The sequence below is a fragment of the Culex pipiens genome, chromosome 3 (genome assembly GCF_016801865.2).
Source record: "Culex pipiens pallens isolate TS chromosome 3, TS_CPP_V2, whole genome shotgun sequence".
Lineage (NCBI taxonomy): Eukaryota > Metazoa > Arthropoda > Insecta > Diptera > Culicidae > Culex > Culex pipiens.
The window spans coordinates 119,821,818-119,846,161 of record NC_068939.1 but is presented as its reverse complement, the minus strand read 5'-3'; the positions used below and the strand labels follow the sequence as shown (position 1 = coordinate 119,846,161).

General features: G+C 41.5%; 1 protein-coding gene across 3 annotated transcripts in view; it reads right to left on the bottom strand.

Moving 5' to 3' along the window:
• Positions 1-24,344, bottom strand: part of LOC120413937 (uncharacterized) — a 159,301-nt gene that overhangs the window by 58,514 nt on the left and 76,443 nt on the right. For all 3 annotated transcript variants that reach the window (XR_005604992.2, XM_039574934.2, XM_039574935.2), the window contains exon 3: positions 22,373-22,476. Coding sequence is in view for 2 of the 3 variants with exons in the window: in XM_039574934.2 (XP_039430868.1) it covers positions 22,373-22,476 (104 nt within the window). In the remaining variant the exon portion in view is untranslated. The remainder of the gene's footprint in view (positions 1-22,372; positions 22,477-24,344) is intronic.

The following is a 24,344-nucleotide window of genomic DNA, read 5'->3' as shown; positions in this document are numbered from 1 at the left end:
AAATTAATTTAAACGCCAAGCGTCAAAAGCTATAAAAATGCACCAAAAGCAGTGCATGAATCATTTGAAACAATAACTCTTTCGTGAATTTTTCGTTGGCGCTGAAAAGCGCCATTTTGTTGCATTGCAGCAGAAGTTGATTCTTGTGGCCATCTCCTCGAGCGTTCATCCAAGTAGGCCTTGCTTTTCTCCTTCGATGTCGTTTTGGCAGCAATTTCACGCACACGCTGGCGTGTTTCTTCATCTCGGAGCTCGCTCTTGATTTCCTTTAGTCGTTGTTTTTTCCGCTGCTGCTGCTGCTGCTACGATGTTGTCGGTTCGAACGATGACGATGGAATGAAAATCGTTGGCAAAAATGCTGCCTTCACGACTCCACGGCAAAACAAAACAGCCAATCAGAGAGCGGAAAGATTTTTTGCGTGGGTCAAAGCACGCGCTTGCTTGTTCAAGGCCAACTGTGATCGTTTGACACTTGCAAGCGAAAATTTTTAGTATTCGTTCAATTTTTTTTAAATGATAATTTTGGGGGAAATATTTAAATTAATTTAAACGCCAAGCGTCAAAAGCTATAAAAATGCACCAAAAGCAGTGCATGAATCATTTGAAACAATAACTCTTTCGTGAATTTTTCGTTGGCGCTGAAAAGCGCCATTTTGTTGCATTGCAGCAGAAGTTGATTCTTGTGGCCATCTCCTCGAGCGTCCATCCAAGTAGGCCATGCTTTTCTCCTTCGACGTCGTTTTGGCAGCAATTTCACGCACACGCTGGCGTGTTTCTTCTTCTCGGAGCTCGCTCTTGATTTCCTTCAGTCGTTGCTTTTTTTTCGCTGCTGCTGCTACTGCTACGACGTTGTCGGTTCGAACGATGACGATGGAATGAAAATCGTTGGCAAAAATGCTGCCTTCACGACTCCACGGCAAAACAAAACAGCCAATCAGAGAGCGGAAAGATTTTTTGCGTGGGTCAAAGCACGCGCTTGCTTGTTCAAGGCCAACTGTGATCGTTTGACACTTGCAAGCGAAATTTTTTAGTATTCGTTCAAATTTTTTAAAAATGATAATTTTGGGGGAAATATTTAAATTAATTTAAACGCCAAGCGTCAAAAGCTATAAAAATGCACCAATCATTTGAAACAATAACTCTTTCGTGAATTTTTCGTTGGCGCTGAAAAGCGCCATTTTGTTGCATTGCAGCAGAAGTTGATTCTTGTGGCCATCTCCTCGAGCGTTCATCCAAGTAGGCCTTGCTTTTCTCCTTCGACGTCGTTTTGGCAGCAATTTCACGCACACGCTGGCGTGTTTCTTCTTCTCGGAGCTCGCTCTTGATTTCCTTCAGTCGTTGTTTTTTCCGCTGCTGCTGCTGCTGCTACGATGTTGTCGGTTCGAACGATGACGATGGAATGAAAATCGTTGGCAAAAATGCTGCCTTCACGACTCCACGGCAAAACAAAACAGCCAATCAGAGAGCGGAAAGATTTTTTGCGTGGGTCAAAGCACGCGCTTGCTTGTTCAAGGCCAACTGTGATCGTTTGACACTTGCAAGCGAAAATTTTTAATATTCGTTTAATTTTTTGTAATATGAAAATTTTGGGGGAAATATTTAAATTAATTTAAACGCCAAGCGTCAAAAGCTTTAAAAATGCACCAAAAGCAGTGCATGAATCATTTGAAACAATAACTCTTTCTTGAATTTTTCGTTGGCGCTGAAAAGCGCCATTTTGTTAAATTGCAGCAGAAGTTGATTCTTGTGGCCATCTCCTCGAGCGTTCATCCAAGTAGGCCTTGCTTTTCTCCTTCGATGTCGTTTTGGCAGCAATTTCACGCACACGCTGGCGTGTTTCTTCTTCTCGGAGCTCGCTCTTGATTTCCTTCAGTCGTTGTTTTTTCCGCTGCTGCTGCTGCTGCTACGATGTTGTCGGTTCGAACGATGACGATGGAATGAAAATCGTTGGCAAAAATGCTGCCTTCACGACTCCACGGCAAAACAAAACAGCCAATCAGAGAGCGGAAAGATTTTTTGCGTGGGTCAAAGCACGCGCTTGCTTGTTCAAGGCCAACTGTGATCGTTTGACACTTGCAAGCGAAAATTTTTAGTATTCGTTCAATTTTTTTTAAATGATAATTTTGGGGGAAATATTTAAATTAATTTAAACGCCAAGCGTCAAAAGCTATAGAAATGCACCAAAAGCAGTGCATGAATCATTTGAAACAATAACTCTTTCGTGAATTTTTCGTTGGCGCTGAAAAGCGCCATTTTGTTGCATTGCAGCAGAAGTTGATTCTTGTGGCCATCTCCTCGAGCGTTCATCCAAGTAGGCCTTGCTTTTCTCCTTCGACGTCGTTTTGGCAGCAATTTCACGCACACGCTGGCGTGTTTCTTCTTCTCGGAGCTCGCTCTTGATTTCCTTCAGTCGTTGTTTTTTCCGCTGCTGCTGCTGCTGCTACGATGTTGTCGGTTCGAACGATGACGATGGAATGAAAATCGTTGGCAAAAATGCTGCCTTCACGACTCCACGGCAAAACAAAACAGCCAATCAGAGAGCGGAAAGATTTTTTGCGTGGGTCAAAGCACGCGCTTGCTTGTTCAAGGCCAACTGTGATCGTTTGACACTTGCAAGCGAAAATTTTTAGTATTCGTTCAATTTTTTTTAAATGATAATTTTGGGGGAAATATTTAAATTAATTTAAACGCCAAGCGTCAAAAGCTATAGAAATGCACCAAAAGCAGTGCATGAATCATTTGAAACAATAACTCTTTCTTGAATTTTTCGTTGGCGCTGAAAAGCGCCATTTTGTTAAATTGCAGCAGAAGTTGATTCTTGTGGCCATCTCCTCGAGCGTTCATCCAAGTAGGCCTTGCTTTTCTCCTTCGATGTCGTTTTGGCAGCAATTTCACGCACACGCTGGCGTGTTTCTTCTTCTCGGAGCTCGCTCTTGATTTCCTTCAGTCGTTGTTTTTTCCGCTGCTGCTGCTGCTGCTACGATGTTGTCGGTTCGAACGATGACGATGGAATGAAAATCGTTGGCAAAAATGCTGCCTTCACGACTCCACGGCAAAACAAAACAGCCAATCAGAGAGCGGAAAGATTTTTTGCGTGGGTCAAAGCACGCGCTTGCTTGTTCAAGGCCAACTGTGATCGTTTGACACTTGCAAGCGAAAATTTTTAGTATTCGTTCAATTTTTTTTAAATGATAATTTTGGGGGAAATATTTAAATTAATTTAAACGCCAAGCGTCAAAAGCTATAAAAATGCACCAAAAGCAGTGCATGAATCATTTGAAACAAAAACTCTTTCGTGAATTTTTCGTTGGCGCTGAAAAGCGCCATTTTGTTGCATTGCAGCAGAAGTTGATTCTTGTGGCCATCTCCTCGAGCGTCCATCCAAGTAGGCCATGCTTTTCTCCTTCGACGTCGTTTTGGCATCAATTTCACGCACACGCTGGCGTGTTTCTTCTTCTCGGAGCTCGCTCTTGATTTTCTCCAGTCGTTGCTTTTTTTTCGCTGCTGCTGCTACTGCTACGACGTTGTCGGTTCGAACGATGACGATGGAATGAAAATCGTTGGCAAAAATGCTGCCTTCACGACTCCACGGCAAAACAAAACAGCCAATCAGAGAGCGGAAAGATTTTTTGCGTGGGTCAAAGCACGCGCTTGCTTGTTCAAGGCCAACTGTGATCGTTTGACACTTGCAAGCGAAAATTTTTAATATTCGTTTAATTTTTTTTAAATGATAATTTTGGGGGAAATATTTAAATTAATTTAAACGCCAAGCGTCAAAAGCTATAAAAATGCACCAATCATTTGAAACAATAACTCTTTCGTGAATTTTTCGTTGGCGCTGAAAAGCGCCATTTTGTTAAATTGCAGCAGAAGTTGATTCTTGTGGCCATCTCCTCGAGCGATCATCCAAGTAGGCCTTGCTTTTCTCCTTCGATGTCGTTTTGGCAGCAATTTCACGCACACGCTGGCGTGTTTCTTCTTCTCGGAGCTCGCTCTTGATTTCCTTCAGTCGTTGTTTTTTCCGCTGCTGCTGCTGCTGCTACGATGTTGTCGGTTCGAACGATGACGATGGAATGAAAATCGTTGGCAAAAATGCTGCCTTCACGACTCCACGGCAAAACAAAACAGCCAATCAGAGAGCGGAAAGATTTTTTGCGTGGGTCAAAGCACGCGCTTGCTTGTTCAAGGCCAACTGTGATCGTTTGACACTTGCAAGCGAAAATTTTTAGTATTCGTTCAATTTTTTTTAAATGATAATTTTGGGGGAAATATTTAAATTAATTTAAACGCCAAGCGTCAAAAGCTATAGAAATGCACCAAAAGCAGTGCATGAATCATTTGAAACAATAACTCTTTCGTGAATTTTTCGTTGGCGCTGAAAAGCGCCATTTTGTTGCATTGCAGCAGAAGTTGATTCTTGTGGCCATCTCCTCGAGCGTTCATCCAAGTAGGCCTTGCTTTTCTCCTTCGACGTCGTTTTGGCAGCAATTTCACGCACACGCTGGCGTGTTTCTTCTTCTCGGAGCTCGCTCTTGATTTCCTTCAGTCGTTGTTTTTTCCGCTGCTGCTGCTGCTGCTACGATGTTGTCGGTTCGAACGATGACGATGGAATGAAAATCGTTGGCAAAAATGCTGCCTTCACGACTCCACGGCAAAACAAAACAGCCAATCAGAGAGCGGAAAGATTTTTTGCGTGGGTCAAAGCACGCGCTTGCTTGTTCAAGGCCAACTGTGATCGTTTGACACTTGCAAGCGAAAATTTTTAGTATTCGTTCAATTTTTTTTAAATGATAATTTTGGGGGAAATATTTAAATTAATTTAAACGCCAAGCGTCAAAAGCTATAGAAATGCACCAAAAGCAGTGCATGAATCATTTGAAACAATAACTCTTTCTTGAATTTTTCGTTGGCGCTGAAAAGCGCCATTTTGTTAAATTGCAGCAGAAGTTGATTCTTGTGGCCATCTCCTCGAGCGTTCATCCAAGTAGGCCTTGCTTTTCTCCTTCGATGTCGTTTTGGCAGCAATTTCACGCACACGCTGGCGTGTTTCTTCTTCTCGGAGCTCGCTCTTGATTTCCTTCAGTCGTTGTTTTTTCCGCTGCTGCTGCTGCTGCTACGATGTTGTCGGTTCGAACGATGACGATGGAATGAAAATCGTTGGCAAAAATGCTGCCTTCACGACTCCACGGCAAAACAAAACAGCCAATCAGAGAGCGGAAAGATTTTTTGCGTGGGTCAAAGCACGCGCTTGCTTGTTCAAGGCCAACTGTGATCGTTTGACACTTGCAAGCGAAAATTTTTAGTATTCGTTCAATTTTTTTTAAATGATAATTTTGGGGGAAATATTTAAATTAATTTAAACGCCAAGCGTCAAAAGCTATAAAAATGCACCAAAAGCAGTGCATGAATCATTTGAAACAAAAACTCTTTCGTGAATTTTTCGTTGGCGCTGAAAAGCGCCATTTTGTTGCATTGCAGCAGAAGTTGATTCTTGTGGCCATCTCCTCGAGCGTCCATCCAAGTAGGCCATGCTTTTCTCCTTCGACGTCGTTTTGGCATCAATTTCACGCACACGCTGGCGTGTTTCTTCTTCTCGGAGCTCGCCAGGGCCCCGGCGATGGCCTGAAAAAAGCTACCGAACAACATTGGCAATATGGCGGCGTTTGTTTATAAACATTGCGAACTGTAAACATGATTTTTTTCTTGATTCAAAAGTAAGAGGAGTTTTAGTTGCTGCTGCTAAATGTAAAATGCGTTGTATTTAGGTGGAATCTTCGCAGAATCACAAGATACTGCCGGTGATTGCGACCGCAGCAGCAGGTTTGTCGGCTAAGCGGATGGCAAGTCTTCTACTAGCAGGTATGTTCTTTTGGTTGATTGTTGAGTATATTATGAGTGCATTGAAAATAAATCTTTATAGTGCTGGTTTGCAGCAAAAAGTACAGCGAACGGGCCGGGTCAAGAACGTCCCTGTTCAGTGCTGCTTCCATCGGCCGGGGCAACGTTCCGCTTGAAGAGCAGGAGAATGTGACAAGAACGCCCTTGCACTGAGCTGCGCCCTCCGAACGAGGCAAAGTTCCGCTGAAAGAGTTGAACCACGTTCCGGGCATGTTCCGTTGCGGAAGCTGGAGAAGTTGCAACACAAGAATGTACCTATTTCAAGGAAATTTAGGATGCCAACCAATAAAACTGTAAAAGATAATAGTTTGTCTACGTTTTTTTTCCAAACATTCGCTCCGAATATACGTATTTCGAACAACAAGAAATCATTTCAAAGCTACATAGTTTTGAAGCGAATCCAACTACAACTCCCGCTTCTGGAGATTTACGACTTCAGCACTCCAAAAAGATCCGACTCAGAAAGCTACTCTGACTCCAACAACAGCGTCCATACAAAATTGACAAAAAGTAAGCCTACTATGTCTCCGACTGCAGATAATTTAGCGATTTTGACTCCAGCTTCTCAGAATTCGTCGATTCCAACTCCAACGCACCAAAAAGACCCGATTCCACCGGTTCCGACCCCTTAGCACTGATATATTTATTTAATTTTAGGCAATAAAATACAAAATAAGTCTTCCAAAAAGTGTATGAAATGATGAATGTCTCCCAAATTCAGACAAAACTAAATTTAATTATTGAATTTATACTGGTATAACACTACGAAACTATAATAACAATTTATTATAATGTAAAATTCGTAAAAAACACTTTTTATAAGTAATTTCCATAAAATGGCACAAGTTAACAAATTAGCAAATTACCCCGAAACAGTATTTATGATGTGCGATATTAGGGTAATTCATCCGTTCCAGACTGTCAAAATTCCAAAACGTCAACGTGTCCACCGCCATTCTTCGGTACGCAGCTTTTGTTCCTGTATGACGTTTCGAGGCGAGGCCCTGGAGCTCGCTCTTGATTTCCTTCAGTCGTTGTTTTTTCCGCTGCTGCTGCTGCTGCTGCTACGATGTTGTCGGTTCGAACGATGACGATGGAATGAAAATCGTTGGCAAAAATGCTGCCTTTACGACTTGCCATCCCCACCAGTGCATTAAAAAAGCGAATGACGTAGGAATGGGATAACCGGCGAAAAGGGGCGGGGCATCCGTCTCCATTCTAAGCCAATATAAGCCCGCTCGGTCAACCCTGGGGAATCAATCTATCGTTGGACGCCGAGGAGTAAACAACAAACTGGACCTGGAGGCCCAAAAGCAGTTGGCCGAAAAGCAGCTAGCCTGGAGCTTGGAGCAGACCAAGCGGAGGCAGGCCAGCCGGAATTATTGAGAGCCACCGGAATATTCTGGCCCCAAGAGACGGAATGGTCAGATCCCTCCGGGATACGAGACTGGACAATATGGGTATCAAACTTCTTGGATTTTGATACTGGTGATGAAAATGGCCATTTTGACAATATTGGCCACATCCTGGAGTGGCCGGTGCCCTCAGGGAGGTTCTCTCAGGAAGACATTTACCGAACCATATGATTTTGGGCAATATTGGTATCAATATTCATGGTTTTCAATATTGGTAATGAAAATGGCAATTTAGAAAAAAAAGTTGGCCAAAAGCTGGAGTGGCCGGTGCCCTAAAGGAAAGTTTTCCCGGTGAGACATCTACTGAACCAACGAGTATTGGCAATATGGGTATCACAACTCATGGTTTTCAATACTGACCATTTCGAAAAAAGTGGCCACAATCTGGAGAGGCCGCTACCTCACGATTGTTCCGATTGGGGGACAAACATCGAACCATACAGATATCATGGTTTTTTATACAAAGCATAAAGAGAAATTGAGCGAAAATAAAATACAATGATGCTTTGATTTTATCTGACGCATAATTCAACAAAATGGTTTATTTTTAAAAGCTTTTCTGCTAAGTTCTTTGTCATACTGGTCATGTGTAACATAACCACCTGCACCTTTTTTTTTCAAAAAATCATAACTTCGCTCCATTTCAACTGATTTAAGCTGTCTAGGGCGCAAATGAAAGATGATAAGTTTGACTTACAAGAAAAAATAATGTGGAGTTTCAAAAATCTAGACTTACATTTGAAAAAGTCCTATGAAAACATCAAACGCCGTTTTGACGATGTCTGGACCAAAGAGCCTATATCTGCATATATTTTTAACGGATTCCTCGGACAATTTTACATAACATATCAAAAATTGGGCGAGGTTCATTAACAGGATTCAGAGATATGATTTTTTGAAAATAAAATCCGGGTTTTTCGACGCGCCGCGCGCGAAAACGGGAAATTGATGAAATCGGCAAAAAATCAACTTTTTTCACTAAAACTGCGATAACTCGAAAATTTCAGCGATGACCTATACATGTTAGGGTACCAAAAGTTGCGTATTTCAATTACGAAAATTCAGGTAAAATTAATCATTTTTTTGACACAAAATCTGGCACCATTTCCTGATGAATATTACCATCATTTTTTTCTGTATACAGAGAACAGCTGAGCTCGTTGAGATCAAGTGATATTGATCTAATCTACCATAAATTGGTCTTAAACAGCGATGGAAAGATCTTCACACCGTCAAAGTTTCACTGAGCACTCACTGAGAGAGAAATTCGGAACGGACCGATTTCACTTCTCACTATCAAGAACTTCGATCTCATTAATACATTTACAGATAAAACGTCAAGTGCAGCTAAACGTGCTGTCACTTTTTGCGGACCAATGTTTGTAAACAATGGTGGAGCTATAAAATCTAGATTACTTTTTCAAAACAACCTGTGCGCCATGAGTTTCCTATGTATATAGGACCTTTTGAAAAAGTACTCGGGAAACCAAAGCGCTAAAATAAAAAATAAAAGGTGCAGGTGGTTATGTTCTACATGACCAATATGACAAAGAACTTTGTACAAAACTCTAAAAATTATCTATTTTTATTTGTATTTTTTAATTCTTTGCCAATTTATTTAATCATTAATAATTAATTCTAATTTAATGTTTTCAATCATTGGCACCTCTGTGGAAATAAGTTACCAAAAAACGAAAATATTGCCAAAACAAGTATTGTTCGGAAAATGAATTTTTATACCCATAATGTCCCAATTTGTATGGTTCCGTAAATGTCCTCCCGGTAGAACCTTCCCTCAGGGCCATGGCCACTCCGGGTGTGGCCAATCCTGCCAAAATGGCCATTTTCATTACCAGTATCAAAAACCATGAATTTTGATACCCATATTGCCCCAAGTCGTATGGTTCGATAAATGTCCCCGGTAGAACCTTCCCTCAGGGCAATGGCCACTCCGGGTGTGGCCAATCCTGCCAAAATGGCAATTTTTATTACCAGTATCAAAAACCATGAATTTTGATACCCATATTGCCCAAATTTGTATGGTTCCGTAAATGTCCTCCCGGTAGAACCTTCCCTCAGGGCCATGGCCACTCCGGGTGTGGCCAATCCTGCCAAAATGGCCATTTTCATTACCAGTATCAAAAACCATGAATTTTGATACCCATATTGCCCCAAGTCGTATGGTTCGATAAATGTCCCCGGTAGAGCCTTCCCTCAGGGCAATGGTCACTCCAGGTGTGGCCAATCCTGCCAAAATGGCAATTTTTATTACCAGTATCAAAAACCATGAATTTTGATACCCATATTGCCCAAATTTGTATGGTTCCGTAAATGTCCTCCCGGTAGAACCTTCCCTCAGGGCCATGGCCACTCCGGGTGTGGCCAATCCTGCCAAAATGGCCATTTTCATTACCAGTATCAAAAACCATGAATTTTGATACCCATATTGCCTCAAGTCGTATGGTTCGATAAATGTCCCCGGTAGAACCTTCCCTCAGGGCAATGGCCACTCCGGGTGTGGCCAATATCCTACCAGTTTGGCCCCAACTCCATTGCCCCAAATCATTCTGGTTTTCGGGTAGCCGTCTCAACAATCTCCATTAGAACAGAATTCCTCCCAAGTTGGTGCACAACCTGTGTCTTTCAATGTGTGCATGTGTGTGTGTTTGTGTGTGAGCAATAAAATTACCACCGTCGATCCGTCTCTGACGGATTTTCAGTCAAAACTAAATTGTTCAGAGGCTATCTGTTAGCTTATATAGTTCGCATGAAATATGGCAACAGTGGTGCAACATTCTCGCGTGACAGTTCCATGAAAGCAGGAGACGAGGCAAAATTTGCGCCATGTTGCCGCATTTCATGCGAACTATATAAGCTAACAGATAGCCTCTGAACAATTTAGTTTTGACTGAAAATCCGTCAGAGACGGATCGGCGGTGGTAATTTTATTGCTCACACACAAACACACACACATGCACACATTGAAAGACACAGGTTGTGCACCAACTTGGCAGGAGTTCTGTTCTAATGAAGATTGTTAGGACGGCTACCCGCAAACCAGAATGATTTGGGGCAATGGAGTTGGGACCAAACTGGTAGGATATTGGCCACACCCGGAGTGGCCATTGCCCTGAGGGAAGGTTCTACCGGGAGGACATTTACGGAACCATACAAATTTGGGCAATATGGGTATCAAAATTCATGGTTTTTGATACTGGTAATAAAAATTGGCATTTTGGCAGGATTGGCCACACTCGGAGTGGCCATTGCCCTGAGGGAAGGCTCTACCGGGGAACTTTATCGAACCATACGACTTGAGGCAATATGGGTATCAAAATTCATGGTTTTTGATACTGGTAATAAAAATTTGAAAATGCCAATTTTGGCAGGATTGGCCACACCCGGAGTGGCCATTGCCCTGAGGGAAGGTTCTACCGGGGACATTTATCGAACCATACGACTTGAGGCACTATGGGTATCAAAAGTCATGGTTTTTGATACTGGTAATGAAAATGGCCTTTTAACAGGATTCCCAAAAAAGTGTCCACGTGGTTTATGGATGGTCCCTATCTGTAGTTTTGTTGATGCTGAATCTTAATCCTTGGCAGACAAATTTTCTCGGGAACCAGTTTGGGACATTTGCTTGTTATATATCAATTGACCGGAAAATCAGTAAGTAAAGAAACAATTGATTTTATGGGTAATTTCCAAGGTGATTTCTAAGATATCATTTCACAGCTCCCTAGATTTCGCTCTCAGAACGTACTTGGTCCACTACGACTCGCAAGCGTGTAAAACTGAATTGAAATATGTGTAATATTGTTTCTCAGTGTAGACAATACGTCATTATCCAAGCGCTTAAAAAGGCTTAGTTATTTACAATTCCACACTTCTTCGCCAACAACCACAACTGAAAAAGATATAAAAATTTGCCTGCTGTGTCTCGTTCATCAAATTGATTAATCTGTTCCGGATTACGCAAGCCAGGAGTTGATTCGGGCCACATGCCTGTTAGTGGTCCATCTGATGGCTGATCCAGTTCTTCAAACATTTAGTCCGGAAAATGTTCCAACGCAGTCTACGAAAGCCGAGTTGGACAAGGACGCAAACACGTTGCTCCCGTAGTGTGCTGTAGGGACGTCGAGCACTCTCCGGCCAATTTCCAAGCGTCGTTCTGGTTCCGGAATCCGTTATCCCAGCAAACGGAGGTGAGAAACAAACTGGCAGCAACGGATGGCAAGCGATCATCGATGGCCGTTTCCGTCGCATCCACTCCGGGGGCAACGGGCGCATGTTCGACATCCAGCAGTGCTCAAACACCATTATCGAGCGGGCCTGACCTCTCCGGAACCCGGCCGCCGTGTGCGGAGCGTGATCCAGCCGCTCGGGGATTCTGGAGAAAGCTTCTTTTATTAAATGGATGTTCCGGCCGAGGAAACGAAAGACGACGATTATAGGCGGTTATTAGTGAGGAAGGTTGGTTAAAGGTGTTGTTCAAAAACAATCGTTTTTAACTAAGATTTTTTAACATTTTTCTAGCTTCCTATGAACCGAGGAATAAGCATTTGTCTTTGGTGAGGTCACCGGATTAACACTTCTTCAATCGAAATGGCCAGATTCACCGCCTGCGGTAGAAGCAGTTGAAGTTCCACATTTTCCGCAGGTCAAGAATCCTACCCCGAGCGGTCCCAACAAATAGAATTCAACCTCGCTACCAGACAGCGACGAAAACAAGATGCACTACATGGATGTTTGGCTTGGCGAGCATGGCAACGACTTGGCCAAGGCAACTGAAGATGAAGAGGACGCCGACCGGGTGTTGAACATAGTAGGGGGTTAGCCGGAGAGAACGAGCTAACACGAATGCAATTCGATTTCGCTGCCCTCGAGCTGAAACCTGAGCCACCACTGGGAGCTTCGCCAATGTCGCTAGTCGTGTAAACGGTTAACACCGACAATCCCCCTAGTCTCCGTTACCGGAAGTAGAATTCAGCAACGATACATCCATCTCTCTGCCACTGGAGATTCGTGGCCTGATGTACTGCCTGGAATTGATGCAGATACCGGTGGAGAATTCGTTGGTCTGCACGTCCCAGGAGTGCACCAATACGCCGATCAGGATTGACGATTGCGCGGTATGGACGGTGGAAAATGGGCATCGAAAGCAGTGGCCCTAAATAGGCAGCCCAACTTGCAAGTCGTGTCCCACTTCATGCAAACTTTCGGCAACATTGTCCAACTCGCGCCCCTTATTTCCGTGGGTCCCCAGCTACGAAGTGATCGGCCAATACATTGGTCATTGAAGGTCATATACCTGTGTGAGCTGGGCCATTAAGTCGGCTTAAATTTAGCGAGTGTTCAATCTCTTGTACTAAAATGAAATGAAATAGCAACTTAACTTAGTTTAATGTTATAATTAAAATGTTATGAATTTGATGCCATTTGCAAAATGTCATGTCCAGTATCAAAAACCATGAATTTTGATACCCATATTGCCTCAAGTCAAATGGTTCGATAAAGGAGAACCTTCTCCAGGGCAATGGCCACTCCGGGTGTGGCCAATATCCTACCAGTTTGGTCCCAACTCCATTGCCCCAAATCACTCTGGTTTTCGAGTGACCGTTCTAACAATTTTTGTTAGAACAGAATTCCTCCCAAGTTGGTGCACAAACTGTGGCTTTCCATGTGTGCATGTGTGTGTGTTTGTGTGTGAGCAATAAAATTACCACCGTCGATCCGTCTCTGACGGATTTTCAGTCAAAACTAAAATGGTTCAGAGGCTATCTGTTAGCTTATAAAGTTTGCATGAAATGCGGCAACATGGCGCAAATTTTGCCTCGTCTCCTGCTTTCTTGGAACTGTCACGCGAGAATTTTGTACCACTGTTGCCACATTTCATGCGAACTATATAATCTAACAGATATCCTCTGAACAATTTTAGTGACGGTGGTAATTTTATTGCTCACACACAAACACACACACACATGCACACATTGAAAGACACAGGTTGTGCACCAACTTGGGAGGAATTCTGTTCTAATGGAGATTGTTGAGACGGCTACCCGAAAACCAGAATGATTTGGGGCAATGGAGTTGGGGCCAAACTGGTAGGATATTGGCCACACCCGGAGTGGACATTGCCCTGAGGGAAGGTTCTACCGGGAGGACATTTACGGAACCATACAAATTTGGGCAATATGGGTATCAAAATTCATGGTTATTGATACTGGTAATGAAAATGGCCATTTTGACAGGATTGGCCACACCCGAAGTGGTTGTCCGGTAGGAACTACTTCAGAACCTTCCCTCAGGGCAATGGCCACTCCGGGTGTGGCCAATCCTGCCAAAATGGCCATTTTCATTACCAGTATCAAAAACCATGAATTTTGATACCCATATTGCCCCAATTTGTATAATTCCGTTAATGTCCTCCCGGTAGAACCTTCCCTCAGGGCAATGGCCACTCCGGGTGTGGCCAATCCTGCCAAAATGGCAATTTTCATCACCAGTATCAAAAACCATGAATTTTGATACCCATATTGCCCCAGTTTGTATGGTTCCGTAAATGTCCTCCCGGTAGAATCTTCCGCAGGGCAATGGCCACTCCGGGTGTGGCCAATCCTGCCGAAATGGCCATTTTCATCACCTGTATCAAAAACCATGAATTTTGATACCCATATTGCCCAAATTTGTATGGTTCCGTAAATGTCCTTCCGGTAGAACCTTCCCTCAGGGCAATGGCCACTCCGGGTGTGGCCAATCCTGCCAAAATTGGCATTTTCAAATTTTTATTACCAGTATCAAAAACCATGAATTTTGATACCCATATTGCCCCAATTTGTATAATTCCGTTAATGTCCTCCCGGTAGAACCTTCCCTCAGGGCAATGGCCACTCCGGGTGTGGCCAATCCTGCCAAAATGGCCATTTTCATCACCAGTATCAAAAACCATGAATTTTGATACCCATATTGCCCAAATTTGTACGGTTCCGTAAATGTCCTCCCGGTAGAACCTTCCCTCAGGGCAATGGCCACTCCGGGTGTGGTCAATCCTGCCAAAATTGGCATTTTCAAATTTTTATTACCAGTATCAAAAACCATGAATTTTGATACCCATATTGCCCCAATTTGTATAATTCCGTTAATGCCCTCCCGGTAGAACCTTCCCTCAGGGCAATGGCCACTCCGGGTGTGGCCAATCCTGCCAAAATTGGCATTTTCAAATTTTTATTACCGGTATCAAAAACCATGAATTTTGATACCCATATTGCCCCAATTTGTATAATTCCGTTAATGTCCTCCCGGTAGAACCTTCCCTCAGGGCAATGGCCACTCCGGGTGTGGCCAATCCTGCCAAAATGGCCATTTTCATCACCAGTATCAAAAACCATGAATTTTGATACCCATATTGCCCAAATTTGTATGGTTCCGTAAATGTCCTCCCGGTAGAACCTTCCGCAGGGCAATGGCCACTCCGGGTGTGGCCAATCCTGCCAAAATTGGCATTTTCAAATTTTTATTACCAGGATCAAAAACCATGAATTTTGATACCCATATTGCCCCAATTTGTATAATTCCGTTAATGTCCTCCCGGTAGAACCTTCCCTCAGGGCAATGGCCACTCCGGGTGTGGCCAATCCTGCCAAAATGGCCATTTTCATTACCAGGATCAAAAACCATGAATTTTGATACCCATATTGCCCCAATTTGTATAATTCCGTTGATGTCCTCCCGGTAGAACCTTCCCTCAGGGCAATGGCCACTCCGGGTGTGGCCAATCCTGCCAAAATGGCCATTTTCATCACCAGTATCAAAAACCATGAATTTTGATACCCATATTGCCCAAATTTGTACGGTTCCGTAAATGTCCTCCCGGTAGAACCTTCCCTCAGGGCAATGGCCACTCCGGGTGTGGCCAATCCTGCCAAAATTGGCATTTTCAAATTTTTATTACCAGTATCAAAAACCATGAATTTTGATACCCATATTGCCCCAATTTGTATGATTCCGTTAATTTCCTCCCGGTAGAACCTTCCCTCAGGGCAATGGCCACTCCGGGTGTGGCCAATCCTGTCAAAATGGCCATTTTCATTACCAGGATCAAAAACCATGAATTTTGATACCCATATTGCCCCAATTTGTATAATTCCGTTAATGTCCTCCCGGTAGAACCTTCCCTCAGGGCAATGGCCACTCCGGGTGTGGCCAATCCTGCCAAAATGGCCATTTTCATCACCAGTATCAAAAACCATGAATTTTGATACCCATATTGCCCAAATTTGTACGGTTCCGTAAATGTCCTCCCGGTAGAACCTTCCCTCAGGGCAATGGCCACTTCGGGTGTGGCCGATATCCTACCAAATTGTTCCCAATCATTTCGATATTCCGGTGACCGTTCTGGCAACCGTCAATAACATCTTGGACCTCCTCTCAAGTTCGTGCACCACCTGTTTCTTTCAACGTGTGCGTGTGTGTGTGAGCAATAAAATTCCCAATGTGGTCCGTCTTTGATGAAAGTCTGATGGACACTAAATCCTCCAGAGGCTAACTTTTAGCTTAAATAGTTGGCATGGCATCCACGCAACAAACAAAGAATGTCACGCCGAGGGCATGCGACGGTAACGCTACATTTTCGAAAAATTTTGCATTGACACCGCAGATAGAGCTTTAAGACAAAGTCCTTTGTCAAAAATAAATGTGAATTTAACCAAATCTCATTAATGCTCTTTTTGAGAAATCGTGGTGAGGTTCCGCTACCATCAGTAAGAAAGATGAAATTATTTGACAGTTGACAGTGTCAACAAGCTGATCTCGACGAACTTTACTGACACTACCAAATGTTTTGTTGCCTTAACAGAGATTGATTGAGTTTGTCAGAATCAACTGATTTAGATAAAATTCTTTAAATTATTAATAAATTAAAAACGGTATAAAGCGTCATTTATTATTGAAACCATTCAACAAATTGTTGATGTATTTGTCATGAAATATCGAACAAACAATCGCTTCATTAACAAAACGAGTCAATGAACTCGGTAGACCGCAAGTGTAGCCGACTCACACAAAAATACTCCTTTCACGCTTGTCACCACAGACATTTAAAACTAAAGAAAAAAAAAACAAAATTTATTGTGTTGTGTACGTCATCCCAAATCGTAGAGAGAGAGAAAAAACCTCCGTTTGAATACTTAATTAATTTTTTATTAATTTTCCTCTCAGAATCCGATCAAAACAAACCCTTTTCAACAGGGGAAAAAAAGAGTAGGGACTTTTGACTCGGAAGCAGCAGTTCCACTGGATAGGAAGGTTTTTTGGGAGACAAAAAAATCTCTTCCAGTTCTGGTTCTCTCACCGCAGCAATGATTTATGACCACGCTGAGGTCAACGAAGAGGGTAGGCTGGAACTGAACTTGAGGTGCAACCGCCTCCCGGAGAATTTATGCCCAACGGCAGGGCGTAAATTCCGTACCACGACCTTTTTGTAGGGGAAGGAAGAAGATCTGGTTTGGATTGAGTGACTTTCGTGGCATGATTTTATATTCAACTATTCAGGTATGAAAAAGATACTAAAATTAAAATTTGCTTGAAATTTGTCCTTTTTTCACAATAGTGGATCATATGAGATGTTAACGACGAACGATGAGTAATGAGTAGTGAGAAATGAGAAAAAGGGTAATAAGTAATGAGACAAAAGATAATGAGAAAAGAGAAATAAGAAACGAGCAGTGAGTATAGATTAGTGAGCAGTGAGTAGTGAGCAGTGAGCAGTGAGTAAATGTAGATGAGATATGAGAAATCTAGCTTACTTTTCAAAAACCACCAATGTGCCATGAGTTTCCTATGTTCATAGGACCTTTTGAAAAGTTAAGCGAGAAATAAGAAGGGGAAAGAGAATTGAGAAATGAAAAATGAGAAATGAGAAATGAGAAATGAGAAATTAAAAATGAGAAATGAGAAATGAGAAATGAGGAATAAGAAATGAGAAATGAGAAATGAGAAATGAGAAATGAGAAATGAGAAATGAGAAATGAGAAATGAGAAATGAGAAATAAGAAATTAGAAATTAGAAATGATAAATGATAAATGATAAATGATAAATGATAAATGTTAAATGATAAATGATAAATGATAAATGATAAATGATAAATGATAAATGATAAATGATAAATGATAAATGATAAATGATAAATGATAAATGATAAATGATAAATGATAAATGATAAATGATAAATGATAAATGATAAATGATAAATGAGAAATGAGAAATGAGAAACGAGAAATAAAAAAATGAGAAATGAGAATTAAGCAGTGAGCAGTGAGTACTGAGTACTGAGCAGTGAGTAGTGAATAGTGAGTTGTGAGTAATGAGTAGTGAAAAATTACACTTTTTTTCTGTTCAAGATTACATTAAGAAAGATTAAGATCAAGTTCAATTCAACGAAAGACAGTTTATGAAGGGTCTTGGAAGCATCATCGAACAAGATTATCGACTCGACAAATCCTGCTCGGTTTCAATGATCCCCACAACATTGTTTTTCCTCTTGCATTATTCATGATCTCAGGATGAATTGCATCATGCGGTAATTTGGATGGCATACGTCAATAAGCATGACATCTTAACGTCGCTCTTTTTATTTCCTCAATTTTACTAAACAAAAAAAAGCAAGTCCTTCGCAACAACTGTCGCCCAACTTCACGACTCAATTCCACGTGCTGTTTCAACGCATTCCCGTTGCACTTTCCACCAGAAACCACAATGAACGCAATGTTGTCATCCCAAATTGGGCAAAACAACCTGTCAGCGACGCGCACAGTTCTTGAGAAACGAGATACTTTGGATTCTTGAGTTCACCTGAAGACATGAAACCCGTGACCACACGAGTGACCGCTGGAACATGCGTTTAATTAACCAGAAGAGGGGCTCCGATAAGTTTTTAGTTCTGAAATCGGCGTTGAAGAGCTGGTGAGGAGAGGTGGCGCTTCCACATGTGACAAACCATTTATCACTCGACCGTGAACGATTGGACGCAATTGAATCACTGTCAGGCTGGTACTTTAAGCTGACCACTTCCCTGCCAATTAATCATTGGTGCGCGCAAAGTGACAGCGCAAGTGGTGGGGAACGCGCGGTCGTTTGACGTTTCGTTCTGAAGAGATTCTTGCGAACGTGAACATTTGTTCACGGTTTTGTGAAATTTGTGCTGTGTTCACGATCTTGTGAGGTTCCGAATGGGGTTTTTGTTTCTATCAATGTTCACAAATATGCAATCGTGAATATTTCCGTTTTTGATTTTGAAAAATGTGAACAAAAATGTAACCGTGAACATTTTATGTTCATGATTTTCTAAGATCGGAACAAAAGTGTACAATTTGTGAAATGAATTGCAAAAAAATAAAACAACCAACTGTTGACAGTCTAGTCGTTTGCCAAATTTCTCTTTTTATTACGGAACCAAATTTTCTGCACCATTTGTCACCTGCCTGTCACAATACAGTGGGCTGTTCCAGCAAACATTTCGATCCAGACACAGCTCGTTTGTCTTCGTTCAATTAGCGTGCTTAGAAATGTGCGTCGCGGGAAAATTTTGCGTTTCCCCTTAACTTAGGGTAGTTTGCCAACTGTTGGTCGAATTCTTATTTTGTCAAAAAGTTGTTCAACAGTTAGAAACCTTTCCAATTTGCGTTGACAGTCGTCGGATTTGCTTTATGGCGATGCTAAAAATTTCTTTGATTTCTTTTCCGCTAAAAAGCGTATGATTCAGTAAGTTCCCAAAAAAAAAAATTGCAAACCACTCTTCAAAAGCGCCGTCACCGTCTCTAAACATGGTGCGGCCAATTTGGAGCTAATTAGCCGTGGCAGTTATGGGGCTGGCGGTACTTTTACGGATTGCTGCCAACGGTGACCCCGTTTCTTGGAGACATTATCCGCCCCAAAAATAAAGCCAAAGGTGATAAAATCAAACAAAAATAGAGAAATTCTCAGAAGCTGCCCGAGTGGGGTTTGATTTATTGAGTAACTGTCCCGGGGACCATACTAGACTTCAGTTCCCAAGAAGATTAATAATGCCTGCTGACCATCAGCGAACAGATCACCACGTTTAACGATTGATTCTTGAGAACGCACATGGCGACCGCGTAGCGCTTTCACTCTCGTCGTAGAGCGACGTCCAGCGACTTCCAACATTCCAAGAAGTGGTTCCCGGATTAGTCCCGCCGTAATGAGTGATATCGATTACATTCGAACCGTTACCGAGCTGGGGGAAGGTGTTTGCCCGAAGAAGACCAAAAAACCCCTCCTCAAACTTACCGCAGAACAACATAATAAAAACCCAGGCTCAGGAACACTAAAAATCTGAGGGAAGAGAGGAGAACAAGTGTGTGCGGTAGAAAGTGTCACCTAATAACAATGTTAATCAATCAAATTAACACCAGAGTGACAAAAACGAAAGAAAGAAAGAAGAACGAAAGACAGGAAGGGGGAAGCTCTTGCAAGGTTTGAACACACTACACTACTGCTCGGGTAGCGCAGACTTGAGCTGTTGAACGCATCGGTATCGAAAGATCAGTCATCTGCACGGGGTTCGATTGGGAAACGGGTTCGACAGCTAGCTGGAGTGAAACAGGTTTCGACTTATCTGATCAGAAGTTATGGATTATTAGTGTAGCATTCCGAGCGATTATCTCATGAGAAATGGCTTGGCGTTTGAGCGAGGAAATTCTCACTTAATTTATTTGAATGCGGTTACCCGCATCTACTACTTTTATTACAAATTTTAAAGACTTTTCCTTTTCTCACTTCTCATTTCTCATTTCTCACTTCTCATTTCTCATTTCTCATTTCTCATTTCTCATTTCTCATTTCTCATTTCTCATTTCTCATTTCTCATTTTTCATTTCTCATTTCTCATTTCTCATTTCTCATTTCTCATTTCTCATATCTCATTTCTCATTTCTCATTTCTCATTTCTCATATCTCATTTCTCATATCTCATTTCTCATTTCTCATTTCTCATTTCTCATTTCTCATTTCTCATTTCTCATTTCTCATTTCTCAATTACCGTAAACCGGGGTGACTTTGTTAGGTTTTAATTTGTTTTTAGAATATTTTCCAAAAGGTAAGGTTTTTCTCAAGATTATCATTTTTAAAACATGTACTGGGGTAGGCCACACAAAGTCCATTCACTATTTTGGAAAAAAAGTTTTTTCAATGGTGTTTAGAAAAAAAGTTACGTTAAAAATTTTTTAATTAATTAAATTAAATTAAATTTTAATTCCTGGGTGACTTTGATAGTCATAGTTTTTCTTGTTCAAAACATATTTAAGATGTTCAAACTTTTTTTTGTACGTTAAATGTACCATCACTAAAGTTGCTGATAAAGTTTTTAAGAAAAAAAAAATCAATGGTTATATTTAGTTAACTAAGTTTATAAGCTTTTAAACAAAAAACATATGAATTTTAGGTAAAATTGTTAAAAAGTCGGAATTTTACCTAAAAATTGTTAAAACTAGTTTGGTTTATAAAATTATCGATTTATATTGCATTTTATACTGAATTCGAAGCACGAATCACAAGTTTTCACATTTTACATGAAATTTGTTCAACTGAAGATGCATATAAATTTAGAAAAAATTTCTAATTGTGTTTAAAAACACATATTATTTATTATTTACAAACATATTTAACCTTCTCCCAGTGGATATTTTTCCAAAGAATCCGAAAATGCATTGCGTTTTCCGATTATAAATCATGTTCATTGAGAAAATCAAGACACTTTGAGAAGTTTAAAATAATGACTTTCATCAACATTTTCTTAACTATAGTTAACCAACTATTTAAAATTTTCAAAATTTTATGAAAACTTCTTCTTGAGGTACTTTGAACACTTCTCTACCACGGTCAGTATGTTTCTAAACCATTCCATGCGTATTTTAATTGTACTCTTCATTTTGCGGAAAAATCGCAAACCTATCAAAGTCCCGACTATCAAAGTCACAGTATTACTGTAAAATATTTATATTTTTTCTCTATTCTATTTTCAAATTACATTTCTCACTTCTTTCTTTCCGGTTTTCTCTTGTCTCTTGTCTCTTGTCTCTTGTCTCTTGTCTCTTGTCTCTTGTCTCTTGTCTCACTTCTCTATAATTTCCATATCACTCAATTCTCATATTTAAAAGTTCATTTCTGTTGTTCTAAAATTTTATTTTATAAAAGTGTTTTCTTTTAAAGTGTTTTCTATTAAACTAAAAGAGATCTAAAATCTAACTGAAAACCAAAATAATCTCAATCTTTTATACTGGCTCGGGTCAACGCCCTCGCAGTTTCAATTTCCCAAATGGAAACCCTGTCCCTTTTTTTCTCCTCTGCAAGAAGCTGTTTACCGACACTGTATGCTTCGGTCCAAACAGTCTATATCAATTACCCAGAATCACACACTTCAAAGACACTGGCGAAGAAAAAGCTGTGAAAAGAATCCTTGTTTTTTTTTCGATCCTTTCTGTCGCACTTTCAACTGAAATTCATCTTGTTTGGTTTGACTTCCAAGATTTTTCCTCTCCAGTGGTCCACGCGACGTGTTCAACGGACAAAAAATCCAAGTCGTGGAATGTCCCCGGGGGTTCTTCCCGCTCCAAACACGGACACGGACCGAGTTTTATTGATTTCCAATGTTTTTAATTAGTCGGTGCGCATTATCCGACGTTGGAAGCGCCGTAAATTAGTCCTTGTTTGTTTCCCCCTTTTTGGTAGAGAATCTCGTCGATGAGAAATCGAAATCCTCAAATATTTGGACGTTCTGGCGGTGGCGCCGCCACCGCTGCCATCGAAAAGGTCAGATCAAATATTTAGATCAAAGATAAGCCTTTTCTCTCCCCTGCGAGCACGACAAAAGAAGATGCTCCTTGTTTGAACCTTCGAAAAACCCCTTTAAGGGTTCAATACCGGCGCCGGAGTTTTACGAGTTCGGAAGAACGCCCGTTCCAACCAGGACTAATAACGCGCTTTAGGTCGATCGGTTTTATATGATAATGAGAGCCGCGCGCGTTTGATTTGAGAACTCACCGAACCGTAAACCGTCCCGCAGGTGTCCATGCACAGAAACAAACAGGTCGCGACGCCCTGGATCCGGATCTGACCGGCGGCCACGGTCGTCCGCTGGAGGATCGCTGCAATGAGAAGAAAGATAAAGGTTAGAGTGTGATGTTGACGTTTGTAAAGGCTAGAACTAGTAAACAAGCGTTCGCGATTTGACTTGGCGACTTGGACGTTAAATCGATTGTTGTCAGAACTGTCAAACTAAATTGACACTTTTCTACATATGAAAAGTCTTTTAGTGTCATCGTGTACCCTTTTGTAAAAAAGAAGCTACGTCGAGTAATTTGTAGTTAATGTCGGTCCGATAACAAGATAAACATTATTTTTTACTGGTTACTGTCACTTGCATAGATCTGATATAGTTCAGATCAATATCATCGTTTGTCAGATGGTCAACAAATATGACAACCTCAAAAAATCGGACGCAACTCGTGATCTTCGATCCCAAGATATGCAACCAGTTGCAAATTGGTCCCCGCGGTAGCGATCTTCACCGTGACCAACTTGGTCCATATAAGGTGCGAAATCGTGATAAGATCTTTCAACTCGCTTCAGTTCAAAGATGCACCACCAATCGAGTGATAACTCATCCGCGTCCAGTGACAATCGAAAACCGGTTCATCGCGATTCGTGGTGATCAATCAATTTGACAGTCACATCAACCCGAAGTCTTCCGGATAATTGCACCATTGCGCGGACATAAGTAATGGACTACAATTTATTATGTAAATTACTGCGAACCCAGCGTCGTTTTTTTCGGGTGTGAAAAGCCCGAACTACCGCCATCACTCATTGTATCATCATTAAGGGCATGGAAAACCGTGAGATCGACCACCTGACCGAGTTGTGGGTCCCCCTTAATGTCGACCACCCGCGCGCGCGCATCTTACCTTAATTTCTCCCTTTTCTCCCCGGTCCAAAATGATGCGATTTCAATTCGGACTTGATTACGATTTGCATTCAAATGGCCCTCGAAATACGGTTCGTGATTCGAGCCGTGTTGCAGTTATTTCCGAAATCAATTTCATTAGTCGCCCTCTTAATTGCTCCGATTAACGGCTTCCAAGCGATTGGACTCTCGGATGTTGGACACGGAATCAATTGCCGGAGAGATATTGTCGTGACGGAACGAAGTTTGATTTCTTCGTGACAGTGTTGCCACAATGAGATTTTTCTGATCTTTGAATTTTTGAGTTTTTAAGTCTTGGAATCTTGAGTCTTTAAGTCCTAAAAACGGAATCGACGTAACACCTTATAATGTGGCCCTCTTAAACCTTGCGGTTTCGTCAACGGATCCACAGGCGTGTATCGTTCTTTTTGCGACAAGACTCCGCCTCCCGGGTCTCCTAAGTGTGAAGGTATGGCACGGGGAGAGGGCACCGAATACCTATAATAACACTTAGAATTTTTGCGTCTGCCTCGGGATTCGAACCGGCGACCTCTGGATTGTGAGTCCAGTGCGCGGTCCGATTGATCCACACAGGCAGACAAGTCCTCAAATCTTCAAATCTCCGAATCTTAATTTTATTAAATCTCTAAATCTTTAAATCTTTAAATCTTCAAATATGCAGATATTCAAATCATCAAATTTTTCATTAATCAAACCTTCAAATTTTCCGTTTTTCAAAAATACATTTTTATACCTTTTTATGTAAAAATCACGAAAAATCGATTGGTGACACTCTAACTTACGGCAAATGGTGACAAGTGCCCATATTGCCCCATTTACTCCTTCTTGAGATGTTTTTCGTGAATATCTTGAACGTACTGTGCATTGTACAGTAACATTCTTGTAAACTGTATAGGAAAACACGACACGTTTAATATATTGAATAAAAACAAATGAAATGGGCAAAATAGGCTCTTGTCGCCATTTGCCGTAAGTTAGTGTGTTTCCAATCGATTCCACGCGATTTTTTATATAAAATAACTTTTTTAA